The 24,038-nt window shown below is 38.5% G+C and overlaps 3 protein-coding genes and 2 non-coding genes across 6 annotated transcripts; all 5 read right to left on the reverse strand.

Annotated features, from left to right (window-relative positions):
• Positions 1-500: 500 nt before the first annotated feature.
• On the reverse strand, positions 501-4,874 carry rpl13 (ribosomal protein L13). The gene is made up of 6 exons (XM_023410845.2): positions 4,784-4,874; positions 4,227-4,344; positions 3,242-3,383; positions 1,843-2,016; positions 1,002-1,058; positions 501-662 (listed from the first exon to the last, which is right to left on the reverse strand). Exons 2-6 carry the CDS (start codon positions 4,328-4,330, stop codon positions 504-506), a joined length of 636 nt encoding a protein of 211 aa, XP_023266613.1. The 5' UTR covers positions 4,331-4,344; positions 4,784-4,874; the 3' UTR covers positions 501-503.
• Positions 811-888, reverse strand: LOC111658370 (small nucleolar RNA MBII-202). Its single transcript, XR_002760992.1, has one exon. It is a non-coding gene; the product is annotated as a small nucleolar RNA MBII-202 (small nucleolar RNA).
• On the reverse strand, positions 2,141-2,220 carry LOC111658371 (small nucleolar RNA MBII-202). The gene has a single exon (XR_002760993.1). It is a non-coding gene; the product is annotated as a small nucleolar RNA MBII-202 (small nucleolar RNA).
• Positions 4,875-7,412: 2,538 nt separating the features above from the next.
• On the reverse strand, positions 7,413-13,252 carry gcshb (glycine cleavage system protein H (aminomethyl carrier), b). Its single transcript, XM_023410826.2, has 5 exons — positions 13,073-13,252; positions 11,815-11,894; positions 9,117-9,180; positions 8,772-8,903; positions 7,413-7,859 (listed from the first exon to the last, which is right to left on the reverse strand). Exons 1-5 carry the CDS (start codon positions 13,221-13,223, stop codon positions 7,762-7,764), a joined length of 525 nt encoding a protein of 174 aa, XP_023266594.1. The 5' UTR covers positions 13,224-13,252; the 3' UTR covers positions 7,413-7,761.
• A 2,280-nt stretch (positions 13,253-15,532) lies between these two features.
• kars1 (lysyl-tRNA synthetase 1) lies at positions 15,533-23,605 on the reverse strand. 2 transcript variants are annotated; one of them, XM_023410848.1, is made up of 15 exons: positions 23,515-23,582; positions 22,590-22,757; positions 22,097-22,241; positions 21,830-21,995; positions 21,636-21,729; positions 21,108-21,294; positions 20,425-20,550; positions 20,040-20,159; positions 19,641-19,803; positions 17,790-17,963; positions 17,443-17,528; positions 17,255-17,340; positions 17,043-17,169; positions 16,759-16,902; positions 15,533-16,164 (listed from the first exon to the last, which is right to left on the reverse strand). In XM_023410848.1, exons 2-15 carry the CDS (start codon positions 22,727-22,729, stop codon positions 16,090-16,092), a joined length of 1,833 nt encoding a protein of 610 aa, XP_023266616.1. In that variant the 5' UTR covers positions 22,730-22,757; positions 23,515-23,582; the 3' UTR covers positions 15,533-16,089. The 2 variants fall into 2 exon arrangements, with proteins under 2 accessions (XP_023266616.1, XP_023266617.1); XM_023410849.2 differs by lacking the exon at positions 22,590-22,757 and having other exon boundaries at positions 23,515-23,605.
• Between the last annotated feature and the right edge of the window lie 433 nt (positions 23,606-24,038).

Here is a 24,038-nt window from a genome sequence, read left to right on the forward strand (position 1 = left end):
ATTTTGACATTTCTCTGTAGTAAAAGCAGGGATATAAATAATAAAATTTACGTGGCCAGATTCCATTTAGCCATTTCAGTTTTCAGGTCCAGGTGTTGTACATGTTGGCTCAGTGTCACAGCTTAATGGGCACTTGAACAGAGCCATAGTTAATGTTATTAACACCCGTCAGCTTGTGAAGAAGATCTATTCATATTTATTGGCTTGGATCAGATCCAATATGTTCTTGAGGCACTAATGCATCTCTAACATTGGTTTAAGGCTTTGTTTGTAGTGCCCGATACTGAAGAAACTACTTTTGTTTAGATGCCCAAGGTGAGTAGTGGAAGTGGCACTTAGTTCTCTGCAAGTATTCACCCCAGTCTGCAATGTGGCTCTATTCTATCAAGTCTTATCTATGACTAGACCCAACACCTGTCAATCCAAATAAGATCTTAATCACGACATTCTCACATTAATCTTTTTTAAAGACTTTAATTTGAACAGTTCCATAGTGACTATTTTCACTTTTTCTTTTCCACGTCTTGCTCAGCTGCCTCCTTAGCTCTCTTGGCACGGATGCCAAAAAGACGAGCATTGGCACGGGCCATACGCAGGCTGGCAAAAGCCTTGAAGTTCTTTTCATCCTCAGAGATAACCCGGGCCTTCTCCTTCTTGTGCACCTGAAGAGGAGAAAAAGTCAATAGTAATCTCATGACAATTTCCTTCATTGGTTAAATGACAAGAGCCTGTTTCATGTGAACTGATTCAAAAATTCAAGTACAATTTTTGGACATCACTATTTGGCAACAAATTGGTTTTTCTAGCTTCATTTTTAAAAAGCAGTCATCAGAAAAAGGGTTCAAATGTTTCATCAAAGAAATACAGAGATTCCGGAGATTTGTCATCATCTGACTGCTGTGATGCAAAACAAACAGATTGATCGTACTGTAATTTTTTCTACAATACATTTGAAAATGAATGTTGGGTCCAAGGGGAATCTTGCTGGAATTGTAACTTACAGTTTTGATGGGCATGACTGGACCAGAGAGCTGAGTGGCCATCTTCAGTTCCTCCTCCTGAAAAGATTACAAACAGTTACTTCAAGAAAGAAAAAATAAAACAACCATATTGTCCAGCAAGACTTGCTACAAAGCTGAAAAACATGCGAGTATCGCCAAGATTAGTGTGAGGTGACAGTAATTAAAGGCAGATTAAGGCTACTAGGTTTACATGCTCATTTGCAACAATAGCATTCAACTTGAAGAGTGAGAGTGATGTCAGAGTGATCTTAATTCATGCAATTTGAAGTATTGTTTTGGAAAATTTGTTTTAAAATGTGACTGCATTTGAGTTCACTCGCGTGTCACCCGTTTCATTAGGTACACTCAAATCCGAAGCAGTCAAAACTCTCGACACAATGAATCTAAATGGCATTCAGAATGCAAATCTTCACTGAAGGTGCACAGCTGATAGAAACATGATTCAGATCAATAAACAGTCTCATGCAGAGATTACAGAGGAACTGTAATTGTGCTGCATTTAGATTTAAACAAAGACAAGTATGGTAAAGGTTAGGGCCGAGTCTTTTTGTTTCTATACCATACTCAGTTTTACAATAAACTAAAAGCTTTTGCATTGATTTTCTTAAGAAGCAGCAATAGTTAACAAACATGAAAGAGGACTTTGTCTGAACTGAGAAATGATGCACTCCTACTGCAAGCCTTTGAGGAATGATTTGTACATTTGTATTTCTCAGAAAACTGCCAAACATAAAACATGTTCATTTTAACAATCACTACAATAACTCATCACATCTTCTGAGTGTTTAGTTTTATGTGTCAACATGACAGAGAAACTTACAGTGCTATCTCCCTTCTTGGGGGCAGAGGCCTTTCTGGGGAACAGGATGAGCTTGGAGCGGTACTCCTTCAGGCGCTGCACGTTGGCCTGAAGAGATTCTGTGGATCTGTTACGACGGCGGGGGTCAACAGAGATGCCGATAGTACGGGCTGTCTTTTTGTGGATGCCAGCCGCCTGCAGGGAAGAGCACAGCAAGACTTATACATTAAAAACTTGTTACTTAGATTTAATGTCCACTACATGGTGAGGTACGGATGTCCAATTTTTGGCATTCAATTTGGTTTTCCATTTTCAATAAAAAAAAGAAAAAGCAGTCATCAGAAAAAGGGTTCAAAGTATTCATCAAGAAAATACAGAGATTCCGGAGATTTGTCATCATCTGACTGCTCAACACATAAGATGGTACATATATTTCTGAACATTAACTGATGACATGCTAGCGCAGGTATTTTATTTGTGCTATTCTCCATTTACACAAGACAGAGTGCCACTTTAAAATATCAGCTCGCAGCTCCACACTTACTTTACCAAAAATGAGTGTGCTTCCACACATTCAAAACACGAGCCTTGTCACTGGAGAAAATCTTATGTCATGATACTGATTATCTGGTTTTGGCATTTACATGAGCAAATTCACATATCCTGATAAATAATGTACGAGTAAATGCACTCAATTAAACCTCATTCATAATGATTCAACACCTTAACCAAATAAACTGGGGCATGGCGCTCTCGACTCCCAACCCCCAGTCTCTGGTAGTAGCATGGAACATCTTGTGTGGGCATTTTAAAGGGTCAACATTTTACAAGAGTAAGGGCAGCTTAGTTGATTGGTTATTTGATTACATTCACGATGATAGGATCCAACAAATTATACGAACATCTAATTTATTCACATCTAATGTAACTATATATACTTTTTTCAAAACTCTACAAAATTACCTTACTGAAAACAATAACTCGTGTGAGTCTACTTCTTGTGAAGGAAAACAGCCTTAGCCTTCCTCCCACAGAAGGTAAGTACATGGGAGGAAAGGTAAGGTGCACTTTGGCAAGAACATCAAGTCTCTGAGCAGCACTCCTGTGTTCTACAGTTATTGAGTTTTTTGGTTGAGTGGGATGAATGATTCACCACAGAAAGATTGAGCCTGTTTCACTTTGCATCTACAGTAGTCAATATTATTATAGGTAGAGGTCAAATTGTTAAACACTACGTTTTAGGGTCTTTATAGTGCTCTATAAACCATTTTGGTTTATAGAGGATTTTCCTCAGAGTTTTCAAACACTTCCCAGTTTTGGAACGTAATGGAGAGAATTTATTGCTGATTTAAAATTCTTGTATTTTTTTTTTTTAAATTATTTATTTACTTACTTACAGGCAACTAGAAAAATATATTACCTTGAGTTCCTCCAGGGTGAAGCCACGTCCAGCACGAACCTTTGTGTGGTACCTGACAGTGGGACACCTGACCTGTGGCCTCAATGGTCCAGCAACAGGACGGGGAGCAATGCGACGGGCCTTGGCCTGACGAGCCTTTCGCCTATGGAAAAGATGTTGGTCAAACTAGAGTAAGCAAAGCAACTCTTCATTCCCAGGTACTAAGAAGACACAGGACCTAAACAATACGTAGGATATTCCTGATTGTGTTTCCACTGCATCTCAACCCAGTAGTTTGGTACTGCATGACTAATAGATGCAAAGGAGACACACACAGCAATGAGACTGATAATTTGTTGTTTTGATTATGTTTGATAAACAATAATGCTTTACATAAGAAAATTTAAGCAAATGGTGAACTTATTACATGTGTTTTCTCTCCTTCGCCCACTATGGAGCTGCCTCCAAACTTTTATATGTCCCTCTTAATACAACAAAGGAGATTGATACTTTCATTGAATACATTATCTCCCTCCATTTAAGAAAATACTAATGCAGGGACATCAACCTAAAACTTACCTAAAATTTCCTTACAAATTTATATACATTTCATAATGTCCTTCAAAATCTCAGTGCAGTCCAGCAACTTTATAGCAACAGTTGGAAACCTAATGTGCTCCAAGTGTATTCTGGCTACCTTGTCTTCAAGAAGAATCTGAAAATCCATGGCAGCAGCTAAAAAACATGACTAACCCTGGCCAACTCTAACATATAGACTACTGTTTGTTTATGGTCCTCTGTTTGATTAGTTAGTTTCTGTATATCACGTTCTGTGGAATCTCTTCATCTTCTTAAAAGGGACTTCGATCAATTAATAATATTTGCTTGTTTTTCCTGACAGATTTGAGTTTGTCTCTGCTAACGATACTCGTTCATGAGCCGGGTGGAGGGTGCGTTACCTCTAGCTATGTTAGCATCTCTCCCTAGCACACCAGGCTGTTCTTACCTGCGGATCTTCCTGGCTGGCTGGTTGAACCAGGTGCGCACTCTTTTCTGCCAGTCTTTGTGGAAGTGAGGGTTCAGGATCATTCCATTCCGGCTTGGGGCCATGGCTGCCTACTTCCCTGCAACACAACACATGGACATGAGCAGGCTGTCATGCCGACACACCATTAGTCCTCACAGAGCTACGTCTGAGATGCTAAGCTAACAAGTTTACAGATTGGACATTTTGACATAACCTAATCACTGGTCTTTGCCATTTCAGCATACCGTAAGCATGGTCGTTTTTATTATTATTATTGAAGAGCATTATTGAAGTTTGGAGTTACAACCGCTAGCCTGTAACGGCAATGCTACCACACTGGTACCACCTCACCGGGCATCACAACTAAAACAGATGCTACTCATCAATTCAACGAAGAAATCTGTAACAATAATCACCTTATTTCAAAGGTGACAAAGCACACTATTTCAAGTTGTAAGTGAAATTGAAAAACACCGTTAATATACCAAGGATTAATTAAGATTGTTTTTAAATCTGTAGAGAATAATTTCTCATACCTACGAGGGAGGAAAATGGCCGAAAGGAAAAAGGAAGTTGTAAAGCGATGTATTGTGGGATATGTGTCAACCAGCCAATAGTCGAACAGACGTACTATCATCATGAAAGAGCAACTCCGCCCTACGAAAACGAGTTGAAACGTAAAGTGGAATAGAAATATTTATTGTAAGAATAATTTATTTGGTTTAAGCAGACTCGTTTTAGGCTATAGAATGGGCTATATGTCTATACGTAAAATGTGTGCTTAATAATTAAATCACAAACCGAAGCAGAATCGGTAATTTAAGCAAAACCGGAAGAACGTAACACTTAAAACACATTTTATTCATCTTTGTCTAGATCCAAGAAAAGGCGTCCAACCTTGTTATAATGTTAATTTTCACACGTTTTTCTATAGCTATATTTTCTATGTATAGAAAATTTTCCTATTATCACAACGGTTAGAGTTGTGTATAAATAAAGTCAGATTAGGTTGGGTTTCCGTTAAAAAATATTAATTGTCCAAAAAAACCTATGAATGTTTACTTTTTGGCACCAAGGGATTGGACTACAATTGTGGCCAGATTGTAAAATGTTAGTCTATCTCAAAACATAATTGTGTATTACAGTTATTTTTAACTTTATTGGGAAAGTTTAATTAATTTAAAAAATTAAATTAATTTTGCTAAATGAAGTTATGGGATGAAGTCATGATGTCATATCTGTTCACAAGTACCATACTGTTTATTTTGCAACCAAAAAAGTGAAGTTTTTGCACTGGCCACTAGATGTAGACCTCTCACCTTGCATCTGGAACAAGTAGTAGGCTTATACTGATGTGATACAGGCATTGATTTTTATTCAGCCAGCATCCACAGACAATTACTTTATGGCAGCAGGGTATAATTGTACTGTAAGTATGTGGCAATGGAAATAACCTAAGACAAAACACCTTTTAAGTTATTGTGTTTATTACTAGTTTTCTAGTCTGCCAGGAGTCATGTGGATTGATCTATTGATGTATCTTATCAGCCATTGATTGCTATTTCCGGCATGTGAGAGTAAAACCATGCTGCCACTAACAACTGCAGAAGATCATGGATTCATTACCAAACAAGCATACCAGGCATAGACTCAGGGGGCCCATAAGACAGAGCCTCTGTTTGAAATGGCTGTTGTCATTGTTATCATCAATGTTTTTTTGTTTTGTTTAGCTGATACAAAGCCCAAACTGGTTTCTAATTTTCTTATATGCCATTTTTGCTACTTTCTGGTTGGTAAGAGTTGGAGGCCTTATCTTGCCCATGCAGCAGTTGCAACATAAGAAACATAAACATTAACATTGGCCTCATTGGTCTTGCATGTGTGTATGCTGTGGGTGCAGGAGACTGTGGAATCAATCCAGCTCAAAAAAGCTTTGCTTATAATAAAGACATATTTAGTCATGTTCCATGGTTACATTTATAAGCTACAGACCTCACCTCTGTCATGTGTAAAATATGGAATTGTTCCCTAGTGACAATTCCAGCCTTAAGATGAAATAAAAAATAAAAAAAACAATCATACAGAGTGTTATCAGAGACATCAATAATAAGTGGTATAGTGCCAGACCTAACTCTAAATACTACAGTTGTTACACACGACAATAGGTATTTGATGATAATACACATTGTATTTAGACTGTGATGAAAATGATTGAGCAGGACTGTCCACCTGCCATGAGAGCTATAAAACTGAGTGTATAGGGTTCCAGCAAGTGATCAAGCACCAACCATGTTAGTTTCTTCAAAACAAGCATAACTTATTTCTTACTAATTCCATTTCATGTTTAATCATATGTGAATAAATTTAAGAACCTTTCTCTACACACTTTTGTTGTGCTTGGTCCTGTCTGAACTTGCTGAGCTCTGCATGCCCCTGTGTTCTCTGCTGACAGTGAAGGAATTAGAAAGACAGCCAAAAAGGTAATTACATGTTAAGGTGAAATAAAATTTATTTTGTGTGATGCTAATTGTAAACTGTAATCAAACTGTAATCTTGGACAAAATTGTGTTTTATTATTTTGAAGTGGAGAGGTCAAATGTAAAAAGCTATCAGTATTGAGAAATATGCAGTTTGTAAATGGGAGACTTGGAAGGTACAAAAAATGTCAGCACAATAGACCTAGAAAAGATGTTGGAGTAAAATAAATTTAAAATAACTCTATATAAATACATGTTTTATTATATACAATAGGGATTTTCTATGATAGAATGAGCTAGAGATCTGTTTAAGCCAAGATTATCAATTACAGCTCTTATTTTCCATTATCAGCCTGAGAGTGCAGTCTTTGTTCGGTCACTGATTTTAAAACCACTGCTTCATTAATCATTGATCAACTAGCTTCTGCAATCTCTTCCTATCTTCACCTGAGGGCAAAGGTCAAGGTGTGTCGAACTACAAGCGAGAATAAGCAGCAAGCCCTGTGAGCACATGTACAAGAACATGCTCTGAACATGTCTACAGCACATCATAAATTGAGCATGAGCTTTTTACAAGATGTAAAGTTCTATTGTGTATTGTTGCTGTGTGAACTGGTCCCATCTTAACACCAAAATCATCACAAAACATTCCTGAGTGTTTTATGTAGTTGCCAAGAATGTCAGGATGTTGTTTAATTTCAAGTTTAAATTTTATTAAATGAATGTCACACAGCACTTACAATCACTTTCCAGTCTTTTAGCACTGTGTACATTTAAAACTGGAGCAAAACACCAGAAACAAGACCTGATAATACAGATAGATCTTGAGATTAAGAGCCCTTTGGGTCGCTAGTGGCTAAAACAAATCCTAACCTTCGAAGTGGTAGTTGTTACAAAGTATTTAAAATTATTTTGATAGCACAATTCCAGTATCAAAATAAATACCACAGACAAAGAAGTGAGTCACACAAGATGTTAGTAACCCAGCCTACTAATCTTAGATTGTAATTACATCACAGTACAGTGAATTTACTGAATTATTCTTCAAGTGACTTAATAAATTTATCATACGCAGCTTGATCCATGAGGCCATCCAGTTCTTCAGGCTTTGCAATCGTCATCTTGATTAGCCACCCTGAAAAGTAAAGAGTTTATATTTCAAAAGTCAAAAATATACATGTTCTCGTGAACAAGATGTGACATTATTTTGTCACCTGCACTACCGGTTTGGGATGAACTGAACAGAAGGTGAAAGACAAAACAAACTACAACTGCAACACATTTGTGGGAACTCCTGTAACAGTGTTGGGACAGACTTTCCAAACAATGTTTCATTTTCATTGTAGAATGAATGTGTGTTCCCCTGCTGTTCATTAAATTTAGGATTTAACATTCCACTATTCATTTTTTAAAATCTTTATTATACACTGTTGCTCATAAAGTTGGAATAAAATATTTTTTTACCTCTTTCCATGAAATGATTGTGACAATGTGATTTATTTCATTTCACCTGGGTAATTGGGACACATAATGTAATCATTGCACCTGGTCAAAAGTGATTACTGATGCATTTAAATAGGAATAAACAGAGGATTGTGTCTGAAAACAAAATGATTCCAACTTTATGGGCAACAGTATATATTTGTTCTATGCTTTCATTACAGAAACACTGAGACATTACACTTTGTACATCTCAAAACTGGAAAAATGCAGGTGGTCTTAAACTTTTGACCTTTAGTGTAAATGTTAAAATGGTAAATGAGCACTTTACCATGTATGTCTCATTCACCTATTCAACCATTCACACACACACATTCATACACTGATGGTGCGGCATCTTGAGCAGTTAGGGATTCAGCGTCTTGCTCAAGGACACTTCAGCACGCTCTCTGCAAGAGCCAGGATCAAACCAATTACTAGATGCCGCGCTACTTCCTGAGTCACGCCGCCCCAGTGTGCCTTGGCAACAAATCAACTGGGGGAATTTCCTGGAAATGACTACGACAAATGAACCAGAAAAGAACAACTGTGATTGTGAGGTGCTTACCCTCTGCATAGCAGGCTTTATTCACAAGTCCAGGATTCTCTGTCAGCTCTGTGTTGATTTCAGTTACCTCTCCTGTCAGTGGTGAGTAAAGCTCACTGGCAGCCTTTACACTTTCCAAAGCACCAAACTCCTCTACAACACACACACACAGACAACGTGACAGATGACTAAGTTTCATGCATACATTTATATTTTGTAAGTATTAAAATTTCTATTAACATTTTTTTAAAAGGATCGATTTTTAATGCTTGTTCGCTACAGGGGGTTGTATTTTTTTTTCCACCTCAAAAATATACAAAATATGCAATTACATAGAAAAACATGAAGTGTAAACCAGGCTCTTACCCATTTGTTCAAGTCCTTGGCCAACTTCAGGGAGTCCACAGTATACCACATCACCTAATGCTTCCTAAAACAAGACAACAGAAACTGTATGAATTATAACCTGCATAAAGTATTATAGAAAAAGGAGCAATGGTAATGTAATGTGGAATTCAGTTCTCCATTTTAAATAAGGCTTCTGCTAATGCCAACTTATCCCATGAGAAAAAAAAAAATCAAAAACAATGTATTAGTTTCTTTCCAACTCCCACAGCCTGTCAGCGGCAGTCTCCCCAAGCCTATGTATTCCAAATCAAAATATAAACCTTTAAAGTAAGTCATTATTATAAGCATCCGTTTTAAAACAAATGGTTATTAAAACATATTGTGCAGTGTAGTTCTTTGCAGATGTTGCTCAAATAGAAATAAATAATATATCTAGGGGGGGCCAATATTACAAAATAGTTGGTGATTTAGCAAGCATTTACACTAGCAGAATGGGGTGTGTGTGTGTGTGTGATTTACTCAAAATGATCTACAGTGCGCATGTTTGTGGTAGTGAAGGGACCTTGATTACCACGTCTCTTCATTACCAACAAAATGATAAGGACATCAGGTTTCAGGTTTGCTCTTTATCTTAAAACAAAGAGTGTGTGTGTTTGCAATGACAGATTACATTGGTCTAGGCTTCAGAAACAAATGTGCCTTTAAAAGCGCACATCCCTATATTGCTCATATATTCTGGGCTGCTTTACACAGCAGTGAATATAGGCAGGCAGAATTATGGGAATATCACATCCGTATACAGTAGGAACTGGCTAGAATCATGCCCAAATTGTCCGTATCATCAGGCTGTATTCATGAAGCTGAACCAGAAGGAGAAGGTCAAATTAAACTTGAATTTGAAGCCTTCAGATGCTCAAATATAGTGTCTAGGGCAAGATCCTCTACTCAGTGATGCAAATTGTAAAAGGAAGCTGGTCTACATGCCTGTGGACAAAGTTGAAAATTCACTCTGATGAAGAAAACATAGAAATGTTTCTCCATACAAGAGACTATTCATGTATCAAATGTGTATATGTTTGCATGACAAATACCTGTACGAAATGTGCTTTAATTAATCCTACATATTACCGCACTTTGCATGTGCACAGCATGTCTCATTTACTGCTCCTAAATAACCAGCTGTAGTCGAAATGTGCCCTTTAGAGCTAGCAGGAAACTTCACTCATTTCTGGCTGTAATGAGGATCAGTAAGAGGTAAGGAAACTTTTTTGAGACCCTGGAATAGTTTTGATAACAGAGGTGAAATCCCACCAGATTTGTTACAAGTGCTGCCTTATGTATATGCAATTAAAAAATACAGACAGAAAAAAATTAGCAAGTTAAACAAAATGGTTATGATAGACCACCAGCACACAGGCAGTAACGGTGGAGCGAGCTTTCTATTTTTCAAGCTCTGTTCAACTGCGCTTTCTGCATAAATGCAGTGTTTGCAAAAATACCTAAGATGGTGGTCAAAATCCCCTGTAACCTTGATTTTGACTCTACTTTGTAAGACATCTGCAAACTTTTGAGTGTAGAGGCTTTGACATCATTGCTTCAGCCTATGAATTAAGCCTTCTCGTGGGTTAAAACATGGATCATGGCAACAAACCTTACAGCTTTTTAGAGAACTGCAGGAACACTGACTTAGACATTCATAAATGCACGTCTTATAATTTTATAAAGACATGCGGAAACCATCAGTTGCCTGAAGCCTGAAAAAAGGGCTATTATTATTACATTCTTTATTTCGCTGGTTGGTATTTAATTTACAGTTCACTTTTTTGAGATGCTGTGGGTACACAGGGTCAGAGGTTTGCTCAAAGTTTACATTCCCAAGTACAGTGTAAGTGTAAACTGATCTAAGTCCACACTTGGCTGAGAAATAATCACATTTACAGTTTATGAGCATTTATTTTTAAATGCAATGATATGGTGGTTAAGGAATATAAACAGAAAAAGTGAAACACTGCAGAGAGCACATGTCTGAAAATAATCCGCCTGATATTCTGTTTGAACAATCTGACAATCAGTTTGAATTGCTGAGAATACGGCAGATGTGGGCAGTGGTTCAGAGGTCTTGAACCTGCTAGACAATTCATGTTTGACAATGCAAATCAGTTTCTCCACAGACATTACATTTGCATGGTAATTTCAGAAATGAGCGACAAATGCTCTCATCTCCTCACATCATATCAAACTACAACTTTACTGGTAGCACCTCTGACCCAGCAGCAGCAGAGATAAAAGCACTTAAACTTTCAATTTCAATGTCTGTGTGGCAAACCTGTCAGCTTAGCAATTACTGCTCAATATATGATAACAATGCCTTTAAGTACAGAAGTACTAACTGTTTCTCTAAAAGCTGCATGAAAGTCGAAGGTAAGACACCGGCCCTCATTCAAAGGTTTGAACGTCTATAGGTAAGCAATTGCCTGCCCTTGAGATTTTCTGCACACTGCTGCAGTCTGACAGTAACCAATTGTCCCAAACAATAGTAATAAAACAGTAAATTAGCTTGTTATACATAACTTGCTGCAGGTGAGTACAAAGTGCAGTACTGAATTGCACACTTCAGACATTAGCATATCACTATTTTTAGATTGCCATCGGTAAACCTCTGAACCAAGTGTGTCATAAATCAATGATTAGTAAAAAGACTGACCCAGCAACCTACCTGAGCATAACTGCTGATACCAACTGTGCCAATGCCGCCCTCGACTCGCACCCACTCGTGCTTATCTGTGAACTTAAGTGCTGTGGAGAGACAGCGGAGAGATAGTTTGCAACAGATTAATTAATTAGTGTGTGTAAACATAATGAAACTATGAATCATCATGAACCATGATACAAAAATAAACCAGATGTGATGAAGAATCTTGTGAAATACAGGAAGCCCACCAGTCTGAAAGCCCATAATTTGTATGTTCAAATAACACTTTACTGTACTATGGACCAAAGCTGAATAGTAAGCTGTTTCTTATGCAACACCATGTGCTGTCAATTAGAAATAAAGCATCTGTGGTTTACTGGATGCACTAAGACAACCTCAAAAATCATTAGCTTTCTGCAGGCACAGTTTTTGGATTCTGACCATCAATGTTTTGACAGACAAATGCAAAAAAGTCTCATGGTTATCTGGTTGAGTCAGATGTGAGAGTTAGAGCCCCTTGATTCAAAGCTCATGTTGTCATCTCTACAATACCACCAGGGAAATACTGCAATGCTTCAGCAATTCCCGGTGTGGTACCAGACTGGAATTGGCAAGATGCTGATGCATGGCTGGGGAGAGCAGAGTCAATGCTGAGAGCAGAATATGCTGTATGTAAAAAGGGCTGGAGAGATGTTTTTGTAATTGTTTTACTGGGTGACAGCTGTTAAAAAATAAAATAAAATAAAATAAATAAAAACCCTTCACATTTTACGGTGTGATGTCTGCAACAAAGAAGAATTAGGAAAAAAATAAGGTGACTGTTGAATTGTTAGACCACATGTAGTCATGAAAGTCACCACTCCACAGCTAACATGTGGCACATATCAGGGAAAATTTGTAACTTTTCGTTTAACAAGTTACGACTTGCTGCACGAGACATTTTTAATTGGTTGTTTACGCTCATTTATTAACTTCCAGCTTGGAGCTCGTGCTTTGACTGTCTTCCAATGTCACAAAATAAGGAATGAATAAAGCCTTGTTGAATACTTTAGCCAATATAACATGTTGCTACTAGTTTTCTGTGCTGACGTTTTTGTACTTTGCTACCTCCAAGTAAAAAACAAACTTTCAGCTGTCCTTCCTGTCGCATCCCTCTGCTCCGTTGTGGGAAAGTGACACAAACTGCGTGAGTTTTTTCGTCCATTGCTCACAGGAATGTGTGACCAGCCCGCATGTAGTATTAACATTACAACTACTTTTTTTTATTTATTTTTTTATTTACCTGTGGATAGGACCGAGGTGGTGCTCAGTTTCCGAGGAGAGCTGTTCCTCCACAGCAGCCGAATCGCTGCAACCTGTGCTGCAGACGAGAATTGAGGCAGTCTGGGCGAAAAGTTTGCAGAGAGGCACCGCAACGCTGTGCTCATCGCCATCTTCACTCGATGTGTGTCGGCCCTCACATCCAGTGCACATACACTTGACCGCGGGAGCGCGCACCATCGGGAATGGGGGAGTATGTGGAAGGAGGGCGAGTTCAGCTTGGGTTCAAAGGCAAGTGTGGGAGTCCGACATTTTTATGATAAATAATTACAGACTTTTACAGTGGTTATTCATAACAACATAACAGTGTGAGAATACCCAGTTGTATTGGGATCAGAATTCTGCACTCAAAAGTACAGCATTATTAACAACATGTAGGCTACTTCAAGTAAAAGTACTTGTTATGCAGAAATGCTCCTTTCATACTATTTCATTATGAATGATATTACTATTACATTGTCAGTGATATTGTTATATCATTGTCATCATTGTCTGTTTGGGGCTCTTAACCCTGTATGGCAAATGACCCCAAAAAACACAGACTGGTAATTCAGTATTAAAAGGTACAACAATCTACACATCAACTTTGCAAACCCCTATGAAATACCGTCATCATCTCCCCTCTGTTTTGCTGCATTCAATTATTGGCTTCTAAACCCTGGATTATTTGAGATGACAGCTGTTGTTTGCATATGCAGCATGGAGAGGTTAGTGCCCTTGTCACATATTTTAAGTTATAGTACAGCTTATTGAAAAACTACTGTTAGTACCCACACATCTGTGCCCTGTTAAATCTGCACAAATCAATATTTTATATTATCAGGGGGTCGCTCATAGTGACAAAGCCACAGAGAACTATCAGCCAACTTTGCAGTTACCCTCAGCTCACCTATTTAGTCTGGGACCCCAAATCAATTTCTGTTAATTTACATTTTGGTGTATCAGCTCTCATTGCAACCTCAGCATCTTTCCATTAAATTTTTTCCTCTAATAACTGTGGCAGAAAGTTATTACCTTTACTCAAGTATTGAAGTTTGTGGTACAATTTTGAGGTAGTTGTATCATTTTATGGTATTTTAGGGTTCTACACTCACAAGTGCTTCCCAGCTACCTCTCACTGTTAGTCATTAACAGCACCGAGCAGGTGGAGGATCTGATGCTTAGGCTCAGCTAACTGAGGAGCTCTGTTTGTGCACGACTGGAGCAGCAACGGCTGCCCATGCTCTGTCTGTGTATGAGCACTATGACTCTGGAGACCCTAAGGAAAGTCCCAGGTGACTCTGTGGATTAAAACCTCCCTCCTCCTTCCTGTAATGCTGGGGAAGCTACTGTGCTGCTCCAGGGCGCCCTCATGAGGACATTTGGCACATCAGTTGAGGTGAAAAATCATCAAGACTATCCTAAATATATACAAGGCCAACCTGCAGGTGATTCCACTACAACCCAAGGACCCCAGTTATGAGGAGAGTCGACAGTTTAGCTTTCCATAGATATAGAAGGGACACAAGCGACACATCACCAAGCATCATCTATCCATTGGGGATGTGGTGTGGATGGACAAGAAGCACTTTCTGGCCAGTTTCTATTAGGATGTGAAAAGTGCAGCTTTCTCCTGCAAAACCCTCTGTCTCTAGAGCACAGTCTGGTTGTCTTCAGCACTCAAAGCAACAAGAGCTTATTACAGTGGCCTCACTGAACTTTTCACAGGTTGAATTTCAACACACCGCAACACCAGAGGAACCAGGCCACAGTAGACAATTTGGCGGAGCATATCCACCTCTTGCTGCAAAAGGAGGCAGCAGAGTTTTGACTATTTGTGAATGTAATCATTTATATATGGTCATATTCCATCTCATACTTATTTTCTTTCCCAAAATATCTTTGTGGATATTCACTGAACTTGTGCTGCTGAAATGTGAAATTTTCAAATTTAAATACATCTGAATTAAGACTAATGAAAAAATATTGTTAACAGACACATTTAACTATTGTTTTAGAATTTTCTACTTTGTTCTTTCTTGCATTGCTGACTGTAAATGTTAATGTACTCATTTCACTACAGGGTCGGTGTAACTGTAACAGACCCAGAGTGGAAGAGTCAAAGAGCATTTCCTTCCCAGCAATAAGTAAGCTATCACATGATCTTGTATTTATGTATTAACTAATAACATGTATTCATCTCCATAACTGAATCCATTTTTATTGCACTACAACCTTAAGCATTCAAAAGGAAATGAGGGAAACCCAGTGATGGCTCAACAAATAATATGTAAGACAAAAGGATCCATACTACGTTTTGAAATTAAAAAAAGGACTCCTAAAGGGCTTCTGAAATGTGTGTTTATGTATGGAAAATTGGAACATTTATTTCCTCAGTTTTTTGTTCTGTAGACAGACCTCAAACATCACAAGAGAATAAAAGTAAAGTAGATTCATATTCACTTTATTCAGATATAACTGCGTTTAAACTTCTTGGTAGAGGAATATTGAATTTGTGGAATTGACCTTGAAAAATATTAGACAAGGAATACAAGCAGACCAGGTAAAAACAGATGGACATACTGAGAAAACTTGAAATATTGGAGGTGCTTGGCCTTTGTTATTATGTGATCTATTAACTGTTTATTTGGAGGCCACAATCAAGCACCATTTGTAGTATCTCAAAGTATAATCAGAAATATTTTATCCAGGTCTGCATACAACAGCAGATCACACGACTTCCTGATTTACTACCATCCATGTACTGTCTGGATGACAATGAGGATTAAAATGTCTCTGATGAGGATGCAGCAAAAGTGTAAGAAAAACAAAGAAAAGTCAACTGGAAATGAGACAATATGATTTCCCTTAACTGCAAGGATTCAACTTTTGACAGAATGACATTGATAAAACACAAATCCTGCAGACTCCACTGATGACCACAGTGAGGTAAAGGCTCCTACTTCATACTGACTCCTGCACGGGGCAGAGGTCATGTCATCAGACAGAGGTACCCTCTGTGGGCGCTGATGTTTTGTTGTCGTCAGGCTTCATGGCTGGGAAGAGCAGCACCTCCTGTGAAAACACAAAACTGTCAGCTGTGGGTGTTGCTAACTACTGAAGAAGGGGTGTAATTATATGCACATCATATGTCTGTCTGAGGCTATTTATTTAGCAGCATCAATAAAACAGCAAGACTCCGAGCCACAAAATTTATTAAAAAAAAAAAAAACTAAAAAAAGAAACTGAGTGAGATCTTTGTTGACAATCAAATCTGAAATTATTTTTATCTGATTTGCTGTTTGCACTTTTACAAAAAGGAAAGTTTTCATCTCTCCTGATTTACACTAATAACTAGAAAAACAAGCACAAAGGGCAAAAACTGTCATATAATGTTTCTGTTTTCTAAATGTGAACTTCCAGAATATAAGATTGTGCTTAAGATGGGAAAACTGACAGCACTGAAGAACTATCCACGATAGAAAGTTTGAATATGTAATGTTTTGACCTGATACTGAATGTAGAACAGTGTCCTATGTTAACCAAGTGTTTCAGCTGCAAAACCTCAAACATGTCACACGGGGACTCAGATCAGAAAATGCTCAGATTGGTCGTTTAGGAAGACAATGACAAACAACCTAATTTGGGTAAGACTTAACAACGCTTTACCTTGATGTTGTTGGAGTTGGTCAGGAACATCGTGAGACGATCAATGCCCATTCCCCAGCCAGCAGTTGGTGGTAGACCATACTCCAGTGCTGTGCAGAAGGTCTCATCAATGAACATGGCTTCGTCATCACCCTCAGCTTTGGCCTGAAAAAGATGCATGTCTAATCATTGACATGCACTGAGACACACTCACACTGACACAGTAAGGAGCCTGACCCTTTAGATAATTGGACAATGGAACACAGTAGATGGGGACAGAAAGTCAGTTTAGGCTTTATACACACCTTGGCTTGCTGCTCAAAAAGCTCTCTCTGTTTAATTGGATCATTCAACTCAGTATAAGCATTGCAGACTTCCTTCTTCATCACAAAGAGCTCAAAACGCTCTGTCAGGCCTTTCTGTGATCTGTGCCTGTAACAATGATGGAATTTCAGTATGAACACGAGCATCGCATTTTTGAATGATACATTTGAAGGTGAAGCAAATCGTTCCTCACCATTTTGCTAAGGGACTCATGATTTGAGGATGATCACAGATGAATGTGGGGTTGATACAGGTAACCTCAAGGAAATCTCCAACCAGCTGTGGAGAAACAAGTGATTCGTAAAGACCTCAAAGGTAAAAAAAAAATTGAGAGAAAGCAATGAATTGTACAACAGACGGTGATGTTCATCAATACAGCACCTTGTCAAGGAGGCGGGCAGTGGTTCTGGGTGGAGGACATTCAACTCCTTTCTGTGTGCAGAGGTCATCAAAGAATTTACGTGTCTCTGGAGACAAAAGTGTGAAAGAGACAGATGAAGAGAAATCAGAAATGACTGAAAGTATTACTGAGCCTTACAATATATGTTTAATGTGAAATACAGACATCAAATGAAAAATAAAAACTGGTGAAAGAGAGTGGTGGAGAATGAATATCACAGGGGCGATGTGGTTTAATTAAAAAAAGAAAAGAAAGAAAGAAAAGGACAAAATCTATTGTCATCTTTAAGTCATTTAAAGTCTACGTCTACATTTCTACAGATTCTTACCTTCACTGTCGTAGCTGTCAGTAGGAGGGAATTTGACTCCCATAATCTTCTCCAGGTCGTGTGTCATGCTCACTCTTCTGAATGGTGGAGTGAAGTCAATCTCATAGGCTTGTCCCTCCGGACCATCAGGGTGATACGTCACCTTGTATCCTCCAGTGATGTGTTTCACCATTCCTGAAGTGAAGAGGGAATCAATGAATTAAGGAGAGCAGTTTTCCTATTTGCTCACTGTGAAATTTTCCTGTACATCCCAAGTATTTGAAAAGTAACAAAACTGAAAGGACATTGAAAAGAAATGGAGCTCTGGCAAATTTATATTTTAAAATATACAATAAATTCCCGTTGCCACCCTCAGTGACAATTTTGTTCTTGTTTCACCTCATCTGATAGGACAGATTCATGCTGCGAAAACAAAACTCCACCGGGAGCCTCCGAGACGTCATTTTCTCTCGGACTGAGCGCTGCCCCGACTAGTTCTACCGATCAAAATTGTTTAGTTTGTACATACAAATATACAAGTGTTTCACTTTCCGATTGAATTTATCTAAATGTATCTCGATTTTCAGTCGATTTTTTGAACTATACAAATTTTAAATGGGCTTTACTCCTTTTAAACATACCCCGAACTGCCCAATCACGTCTTCTTGAAAACACAAGAAACCTAAAATGTCCAAATATTAACGATACATTAAGATGAGACATTTAATGAGATATTTGGTTTTAACAGCACCCCAAAAAGAGTTAGGTATTGAAATGTCCCCACCACTGAGACGCAGTACAGGAACAAACCATCCCTCCTGTAGAAATCAGATTACCACCCTGCCTGTCATGACATGTAATGTGACGTTTCACTGTTGAACAGTCAAATTACTGACAGGTGAAGAAGCAAATGACTACAAACCTAACTGCAGTCATATGGCTGAGCTAAGTGCTCTATTTTTGTGAACTCAGCAGTGCGGTGCAGATCACAGTAAAGTGCAGCCCTGCCCTGTGAGACGGGGGCTTACCAAGTGCACTTTTGACATTTTCATGACTAGGTTCGCCTGCCACACCTGTGGTGCACTTGGATACAGGACCAATCAGAAGGAATAAATTATCATACATTATAGGTGGGTGTGTTAAAGACTGTGACAGTCATGTCAATCACATTCACCACTTTCATCACATTCTTTACATTTAAACTCAAGTTGAATTAAGAATTTTGGACATGTTGAAGATCTTATCGTCATCATGTTTTCCAAGTACAATAGTGCAAAATTTTACTTGATGATTGTAATGATCAGTACAATAACCACCTGCAGTTACATATAACTGCCATTTATGCAATGAGAATTTAAAATGTGGCATAGTTTTTTTTATGTTGTAGAATATTATGCACAACATAACCACAGAAGACTCAATGCTTATTTTTCAAGAGACTGGTGCTTGTTGCATTAAATGTAACCAGCAAATCTGCTGTGCAAAATTGTGGTTTGACAGTGCACGTCATCGCTCCAGTTAGGAACTGGTACCTGCTGCCTTGAGAGAGTCAGCAGAGTAAAGGGAAGGCCTTCAGTATAGACCACCTACTAACTCTTGGGGATTACAGAGCTGGTAAGAATCACTCTGAGCAGACAAGCAGTGGTCCATGCAAGAAACACTCATTCTTGGCACCAAGTTTGCATTGTGCTACTGGATTAGCACCACCACACCATCTAATGTGCCTCTCTACTTACTAGGGCTCACAGAAAGTCACCAACATATCAAAGCAGTGCAGTCAAGGAAACATCAGTATGCTGCAGGAAAATACCAGTTCAGATACACTGCATTCTGCACCGGCACAAATATAGAGCCATGTGTGTTTTCACTTACCTGAAAGTAGTTTCTCTGTGATTTCCATCAGGTCATGGTAATCAGCATATGCCATGTAGAATTCACAGGTGGTGAACTCAGGATTATGAGTAAGATCAATGCCTTCGTTCCTGAACTGACGACCAATCTCATAAACTCTGTCTATTCCACCGACCACAAGCATCTGTGGTAAAGATATGATGTACATTGTAAATATTTAGACATTTGTACAAATCTAACAAGCCCTGTTTATCAAAACCTGAAATGAAGTTGAAGCATAAAAAAAATCTATGTGTAACTGTACAATATATTACCAGGCCTGACTTAAGATCGATACAACAAATTTACTAAAATATCCCCTCTGGAAGTGACTGATACTGAGAGGAATGACTTGAAAGTGATGATTGAAAAGCGTATTACCTTGTGGTAGAGCTCAGGGGCGATCCTCATGAACAGGTTCATATCTAGCTCATTATGGTAAGTAACAAATGGACGGGCCACTGCTCCACCAGGAATAATGTTCATCATTGGCGTCTCGATCTAAAGGATTCAGCAAAGCATGCTTACACGCACGGATTTTAATTGCATCGGTGTAAAACGTACAAATTATTGGAGAAAGCATTCTTTCATTAAATCCCTATTTTGTATAGACCTGAATATACATTTTTCTAAATAAAATGTTTTTGACTCAAGCTAAAGACTTAAGATATACTGATTCATACAATTGATTAGTTGTATGATGTGGTCAAATTGGATGACTCAGTATGCTACAAAACTTTCGAAAACTATGCTACAAACTTCTTACCTCCAAAAATCCCAGCTGGTCCAGGAAGCTGCGGAGGTAGGTGATGATTTTGGCGCGTGTTATAAACTTTTGCCTCACGTAGTCGTTGAGAATCAGATCCAAGTAGCGCTGGCGGAATCGTGTTTCCTTTGAGAGAAGGATTACACAGTGGTGAGAAAAAAAACATGCTTCAGTATTGGTTATTTAAATGACCTTTTCATGAGTTTTATAATTATGTGCACTCATTTGAGAGCACAATTTCTGAAAAAGACCACACATCTTTCAGCTAACGTTGTACCAGATAAACTGGAACTTCTCCCTTCAGGTGGAAACTTTTTTTTTTACATTTTGACTTGTCACAGCAGGAAAACACAAGCTTATCATATGACATTATTTACAGCTGTATTCTCTTTTGCTGTACCACTAAGCCATGAATGCGAGGCGGTACGCATAATAGAGGGTATAATTATGAAGTCTGTTAACATATACTAAATCCAGTTCAAACACAAATTCCGTCTCTAGTGCAGGTCTTTCACACTGCAAATGCTTATGAAGTAATCTGCCCCTGCCATAAACGCATGTGTTGTCAATATACTTTAGTAAAAATGAAAATCACTTTGTAATTGTGGTATTTACAGAGATGTATTATTTTGTTGCTTTTAGGAACTAACTCACTTGGAATATCTAATCATGGGGGGCATTACCTTGTCTTTGAGGCCAAAGTGGAGATGGGGCAGCATGTGCAAACAAGGTGACAGCAGGGTCATCTCAATGGGAATGATGCTCAACTCCCCTTTTTTAGTCTTCCCTGGGTTACCGCGGACACCAATGATGTCACCACGGCGCAGTTTGTTATTGATGGCCACAAAGTCTTCCTCAGACTTGTAGCTCCTGGCAGAGGAAAACAAGATATACAAAAATGAAATTTCTCCACTCTAATGTGATGATATGATTAAATTGACTGAACAATCACATGTGTAAAAAGTACAAAAGTAAATCTGGTAAAAAATTAAAATTTTCAGCAGGGTTTGACAGCTGGAGTGGTTTCTTCATTTCATCATTTCAACTTTATTAGGAAGCCCTTCAGCTAAATTCATGCCAACTTAAAGGAATCTGCATTGGTTTGCTGTTGTGATACCTCTAAATATCGCTTCATGTTGTTTAATGCAAACAACTAGAGTAGACCAAACAAGTATAAAGATGTTTTTTGACCTTGCGTAATCATGGTGTACCTTGAGTTCGCCATAACTTGCAACTTAACGCCTTCACCCCGCAGGTCATAGAAGAGCAGCTTGGCACCAGAAGCCCTCTTGGCATGGACACGACCTGCCAAACATATATGAAGTTTAACAGGGGATTTACTGCTGAATTATACAGTATGTATAAAATACTAAATGTGTTTAAGATCATAAAATATTCCTGGTACCTGACACATTGAGAACAACATCTGTCAGCTGGTCTCCAGGCTGTAGATGATTGAATTTCTCAATGAACTCTATGAGCGACAAGTCTACATGGTACTTGTGTGGGTACGGGTCCTCCGCTGTGCCCTTCAGGTCCTGGATGGCCTGGGAGCGAATCTTGAAGTATTGCTACAGTACAGGGAAACAGATTATTTTATTTACAGAAAAGACAAAAACATTTCGGGTTTAATAAGTAAAGAGTAAGGTATAATGGCATACAAAAATCTCACATTTGGGTCAAGTGTCTCCTCATCCAGCCCACAGACATTTTGCACTCCCTGGTCATTGGATTCCTTCTTTTGCTCCACCTGGTCTTTCACTTTCGCTTCTTTCTCAGCCGCCTTCTTCTCAGCTTTCATTCGTCTCTTCAGCTCACTGATAAAAACGAAAAGACAAAACAGAAAGTGATGAGTCATAGATTATATGTTAACATTTTTATAATCTAACAACAAATGAAACTGAATAGAGATTTGAACGTAACAACTGCACACAAATATGATTTCCCACATAACCACACTGTACATTATATTGTATTCTGGTGTCTGAAATAATAATAATAGTAATAATAAAAAAATTTAAAAAAAAAATCAAAAAGGGCTTGGCACAATCTACTAATAACAGAGACACAGAACAAACAATCATGCAGAAAGGGAAAGGGGACCACATTTGCTGTGATGACAAAAGGTTGGTTGTTTTTCACACTGGAATGGAAAAGCCACCAACCTTTTGTCACCTCTCCATCGGTTCCCGTAAATTTGAGCTGGGACTGCAGCTGTGCGTGGGGATGCACATTTTAACCACTGTCCCCTGACACCATAGGCATGGCACAGCTGCTGTCTGGCTGCCCTGACCAGACACAGCATGCTGAGCTACCACAGTCAGCAGGCAGACCTGAGAAAATAGACATTTATACAAAGACAGTGTACAGTATATACGGAAAAGGCTGTCTTTGGCCCACCGTTAAGAATTGAACACTGTTGGACTAATATAACTCTATCAGTCTGTACGAAGACCCTATGAGGTAAGAGCATAAATAAAAAGGTTTAAATTAACACTCGTCAAGAATTTGATATAAGTTTAGGTTTGCATTTCTTTCTGTTAGCCAAGCGGGCGTGTCAGAGATAACCTAACATTATTGCTAGCAAGTAAAGGAAGCGAAGACGAACGAAGGAAAATGCCGTTTGCATCATTAAAAAATTCTTCTGACGCTTGTATGTGTTTAATATATAAAACAACAAAGTGTTTTGCAACAGCAAAATGCCATAAATAAATATATCACACGTTAAAACTATATCTATCACAATTGAAAGCGAGATCAGCGTGTGGAGGACGTTTCTTTGATGTATTTTGGATCTTGTAGTTTTACTAATTCGTAAAAAGCACTATAGCGAATGACTACAGTTCATGTTCAGAACTACAACTACCAGACACAAACGAACTGCCTCACGGGATATGTAGGCTTGTCGTGTGCCTCCATATGGAACCCTCATTTCGCTTTCACCCTCTGACCTGATGCAACATTTAGTAATATTGCAAAGCCACATTTCAACGTTCACAATTGTTGAAACAGCTAATTATTTGAGGAAAATAAAACAGTGTAAGGGGCTGAGAATGGTATATACGCGATGGAGGGAATGAACAGGCTTACTTTTTGCTGAGTTTCTCTCCGTCCACCGCTGTCACGTCGGCCATGTTCGTAATGCTGCGCGCAGAAAGAACAACTGACGTGCACGCGCTGCAAAAACGCGAGAAGTTGGTGGTGCATTTGCGGGACTGTCGGATATCAGCCCAACGAAAACAGACACTATACCAGTTTCTAAATTACCCATAACAGTTTTAAGTGCACTGGGAACGAACAACATGCGGTACCCATCCTCTAAATCAGAAAACAGACATTTTTACAACAGAACTGACTATTCAAGACTCACTGCTGTTGGACCACAAAGGCTATACTGTTCACTATAGCCATTAACCCTTATGCCCTCCTCGGGCATTTTTGTACATTTTTCTCAACTTTTTTTTTTGATTTGATGATCATTTTGGCTGTGTTACAGCTTGTGGCATAAATTTTTGCAGGAACTTTTCTTTTTAGTAAAATTTTTGAAATCCAATGTCTTTTACTCAGACATGTCTTTTATACTCTATTGATGCATTTTGCACCCTCTGGACACC

The sequence above is a fragment of the Seriola lalandi genome, unplaced genomic scaffold (assembly GCF_002814215.2).
Source record: "Seriola lalandi dorsalis isolate HSWRI2012SDOR001 ecotype SW California unplaced genomic scaffold, Sedor1 jcf7180002054440, whole genome shotgun sequence".
Lineage (NCBI taxonomy): Eukaryota > Metazoa > Chordata > Actinopteri > Carangiformes > Carangidae > Seriola > Seriola lalandi.

Bases quoted from the DNA above. Each gene is read 5' to 3' on its own strand.
- rpl13 (XM_023410845.2), bottom strand. From the start codon at position 4,330: ATGGCCCCAAGCCGGAATGGAATGATCCTGAACCCTCACTTCCACAAA. The intron at 2,017-3,241 runs GTAATATATTTT...TCTTCCCTGCAG, and splicing joins TCACCCTGGAGGAACTCAAG to GCGGCTGGCATCCACAAAAA. The intron at 1,059-1,842 runs GTAAGTTTCTCT...TAATCTTTTCAG, and splicing joins CCAAGAAGGGAGATAGCACT to GAGGAGGAACTGAAGATGGC.
- kars1 (XM_023410848.1), bottom strand. From the start codon at position 22,729: ATGCTGTGTCTGGTCAGGGCAGCCAGACAGCAGCTGTGCCATGCCTAT. The intron at 22,242-22,589 runs GTTGGTGGCTTT...CGTTTTTATCAG, and splicing joins CGATGGAGAGGTGACAAAAG to TGAGCTGAAGAGACGAATGA. The intron at 16,903-17,042 runs GTGTGTATAAAG...CATCTTTTTCAG, and splicing joins TTTTTGAGCAGCAAGCCAAG to GCCAAAGCTGAGGGTGATGA.
- gcshb (XM_023410826.2), bottom strand. From the start codon at position 13,223: ATGGCGATGAGCACAGCGTTGCGGTGCCTCTCTGCAAACTTTTCGCCC. The intron at 8,904-9,116 runs GTAAGAGCCTGG...TGTGTGTTGTAG, and splicing joins CCAAGGACTTGAACAAATGG to AGGAGTTTGGTGCTTTGGAA. The intron at 7,860-8,771 runs GTAAGCACCTCA...TTTACTTTTCAG, and splicing joins TAAAGCCTGCTATGCAGAGG to GGTGGCTAATCAAGATGACG.